The sequence below is a fragment of the Alligator sinensis genome, unplaced genomic scaffold, assembly GCF_000455745.1.
Source record: "Alligator sinensis unplaced genomic scaffold, ASM45574v1 scaffold471_2, whole genome shotgun sequence".
NCBI classification, from domain to species: domain Eukaryota; kingdom Metazoa; phylum Chordata; order Crocodylia; family Alligatoridae; genus Alligator; species Alligator sinensis.
Window position 1 is genome coordinate 772,163 of NW_005842143.1, and position 3,320 is coordinate 775,482.

At 48.8% G+C, this 3,320-nt stretch overlaps 1 protein-coding gene across 3 annotated transcripts in view; it reads right to left on the reverse strand.

The window, feature by feature from the left end:
* Positions 1-3,320, reverse strand: part of NPL (N-acetylneuraminate pyruvate lyase) — a 28,183-nt gene that overhangs the window by 13,049 nt on the left and 11,814 nt on the right. For all 3 annotated transcript variants that reach the window (XM_006025381.3, XM_014520726.2, XM_025206161.1), the window contains one exon: positions 2,927-3,002. In XM_006025381.3, coding sequence (XP_006025443.2) covers positions 2,927-3,002 — 76 coding nt within the window. The remainder of the gene's footprint in view (positions 1-2,926; positions 3,003-3,320) is intronic.

Sequence of the window (3,320 nt, forward strand, 5' to 3'; positions counted from 1 at the left end):
TTTCCTGCCTATACAGGGGGTCGGACTCGATGATCTATTGAGGTCCCTTCCGACCCTAGCATCTATGAATCTATGATCCTAGCCTACATGGATGACCTCAATGTCCTGTGCAGTGACAAGTGGTCAGTGGAGTGTTACAACACACCCAGGTATACAGAGCAGTGGCAGGGGCCAAGCTCAAGGTGAGGAAGAGTACCTGCCTGGTACTGGGTGAACTCGGGGACCTACTGGCCCTGGGGGTCTCTGTCCCCCACAAGGTGGTGAAAATCCCTGGGGTGGAGTTCAATCTGGAGCTGAATGGACCGAAGGTATGGGAAAAGACTGAGGCCAAAGTCAAGCAGAGACTAGGACTATGGAACACATATCACCTGTCAATAGGGGAGCATGTGGTGCTCATAAGGATGGTGTTGCTACCAGTACTTATGTACATCTGGTCTTCCCCCCCGCCCCCCAAGAGAAAGTTGTCTATAGAATCCAAATCGTCATGTGTCTTCTTCTGGGACTCCAGATGGAAGAATGTTGCAAGGACCATGCTGTACAAGACTAAATGGACCAGACCTGTGCTAAAACCTGCAGTAGTTTCAAGAAGAAAAAAAGGTAACATGCAGGGTCTGACAGTAAGGAAAGGGGGAAGAAGCTGCCAAGGGAAGAAGGTGGGGAGAAGCAGAGAGCAAAGGGGCTACCTGACCCCCAGTGGGAGAGGGGCAAATTCAAGGCAACCTCTAATAGTTCGAGTCTGTGTGACAGAATGCCACCTCTGTCTCTCCCCAAAAACTCTGCTATGTGACAATTTGGTTAACACGGTCACTGCAAAGGGCCGTGGGCTCCAGGTAACCCTGAGGTGTAACCTGAGCTGGATACATTCCAGAGGGAGGGGGAAAACCTGCTCCCTCTGCCTACGTGACTGGCATCACATACCTGGGTAGGAGGGCTTAAGCTCCCTATTGTTCTAAGCAATGCCAGCCTGACTGGGAGGGTGCTAGAGGCCCTGCCAGTCTACCCAGCAACCAGTGATGCATTTCAAATTGGTTGGCTGGCAGCCAGCAGTTGCTGGCCTTCACTGGATCAGGTAAATGAGGTCATAAGGGCTATATAAGTGAAGGACTGCCCAGGAGGAGGGGCAGTAGCCATGATGAAAAAAAAACTCTGAAACTTGCTCTCTCTCTTGAAACTCATGATCAATGAACTGCTTACCTCCAGAGGGAATTGCCACCTGCCTCAGGATGATACTTGTGAGTAAGCTACCTGAGATCTAACTAGATATATAGCTTTCAGTTACTCAGATGCATGGTCAAAGGCTACCCAGCCACCCTGTTTGCTCTATGGGATTTCTCTGATATTGCTCTACTCTGTACCCTATTCCAAACCTACCCCTTGTAACCAATAAAGTTCTCCTTTGTACCTAGCATGGAAGACTTACTGGGAGAGGGTCTAGATTATGCCTTGGGGTCCCCTTGGTTCGGCTGACTAAGGGAGAGCACTATTTGTGCTTCAGACCAAGGGAAACACCCCAAGTTCTTGCCGTGAGTCAAGGACTACTAGGCCTGTGTTTCCCAGGGGGCACAGAGCCAAGATCAGTCCAGACCCTGGGTGGTGGTGGTGTTACCCCCAGGCTAGCAGGTGTCCTCCAGGAAGGAGGTGGGCCAGACGTGAGGCGCCCCCAGGGAGGCACTCAGAGCCTGGAAGGTGGTCGGGCGCAGTGAGGTGGGTGGCTCAGCACAGGAGCACCCACTTCAGGCTCGCCAGTCTACACCTGTAAAACTATAACAAAATTGTAAATTTTCCCTAACTAGAATCTAATTATTGGGCAGTCATCTTATAATCAGGGCTGTCTTTGAATAAACTTTGACATGTCTTTGCACAAACAATAATTATTTGTGCTCCTATAGTTTCTTCATATTGTGAATGTTGTGCATAAACCAAAACACCACAATAAATTGTTATATTTTCTAGTAATATGATACACACAGAACCAGGAATTGATAATACCTGCAAGGCTCGGAAGTGTGTCAGTTAGGGGCTGATCAGGCTTAGACTATCTGGTAGGGGTGTGCAAAGTGGGTCCTATTCGATATGGATTCAGCCCGAATCAGGGACAGTGATTTGATTTGTTGATTCAGATCATTGATCCTGATTTGATTCTGCCGAATCCGAATCCAAAGATTCAATGCCAATTTGGAGAATCAGTGATTTGGACATAGACACAGCTTTAAAAGTTTTTCTACACACCTTGAGGTAGCAGGCGCAGCTTGTGAACACTGAGATGCTGGGGCACATGGAGCGTCCCACAGGAGTGCGGTGGGGGGGCCCTCCATGTGCTCAGCTGCGAACCTGGAAGTGGACCGAAAGTACTTCCAGGTCCACTGGGGAGCGCGCTGGACTCCCCTCCCTCCCCCGGCTTGGCGATTGGCCACAAGGGGACCCCAGGTGCCCCCCCCCCAGACCCAGGAGGCACCAATCGCCAAGCTGGGGGGGATGTGGGGAGGCCCCTTGCATGCTCCCCGGAGGACCCAGAAGTGGATCGGAAGTGCTTCTGGTCCACTTTCGGGTCTGCCACCGAGCATGCTGGGGAGCCCCCATGCCTCTGTGGGACACTCAATGCACCCCAGCGTCGCAGCATTCAGCAGCCCCTGCTACCTAGAGGTATGTAGAAAAAACATTTAAAGCTGTCTCTATGTCCGAATCTCCAAATCGATTTGGAGGGTTCCAATTTGATTCAGAGAGATTAAAGAGTCCTCTGATTTGATTCAGATTCATAGATTCAGCCACCGAATCGGGCCGAATCTCTGCTGAATTGAATCAGGGACTAAAGCTTTGCACAGCCCTACTATCTAGCCCAGAGTATACTGCTAATACTCTGAGTGTTCAGCAAACTGATAGAGAAAAGCATCTCACAAAGTCTGACAGCCACAGTAAGTCTACTCACCTTTGTTTGTAGGTTTAAAAAAAAAGGGGGCTATTGCAGAGATGCCACTGGCTCCTATTTCAGCTGCATGTCTGGCCTAGAAAGGAAAAACAAGAGGTATATGAATACACGGTAGATGCTTTTCACATATATAGAGGAGAGGAACCACATTGATTGTTACATTCCACAGCTATGAATGAAACCCTAAGAAAAACATAAGTTATGAACCAAGTCAGATCAGAGGTCAGCGTGAGTTGTGCCAGTTTACATTGGAGATAAATTTAACCTTTCATAAACAGAATGGACTATATCCATGTCTAAGCACACTCTACCTGATTAATAAATAGTAACCCAGGCTAATAGCTTTTATCTTCCCTGAAATAAGTTAGTGTCACTGGCTCCATTGTAAAGATAG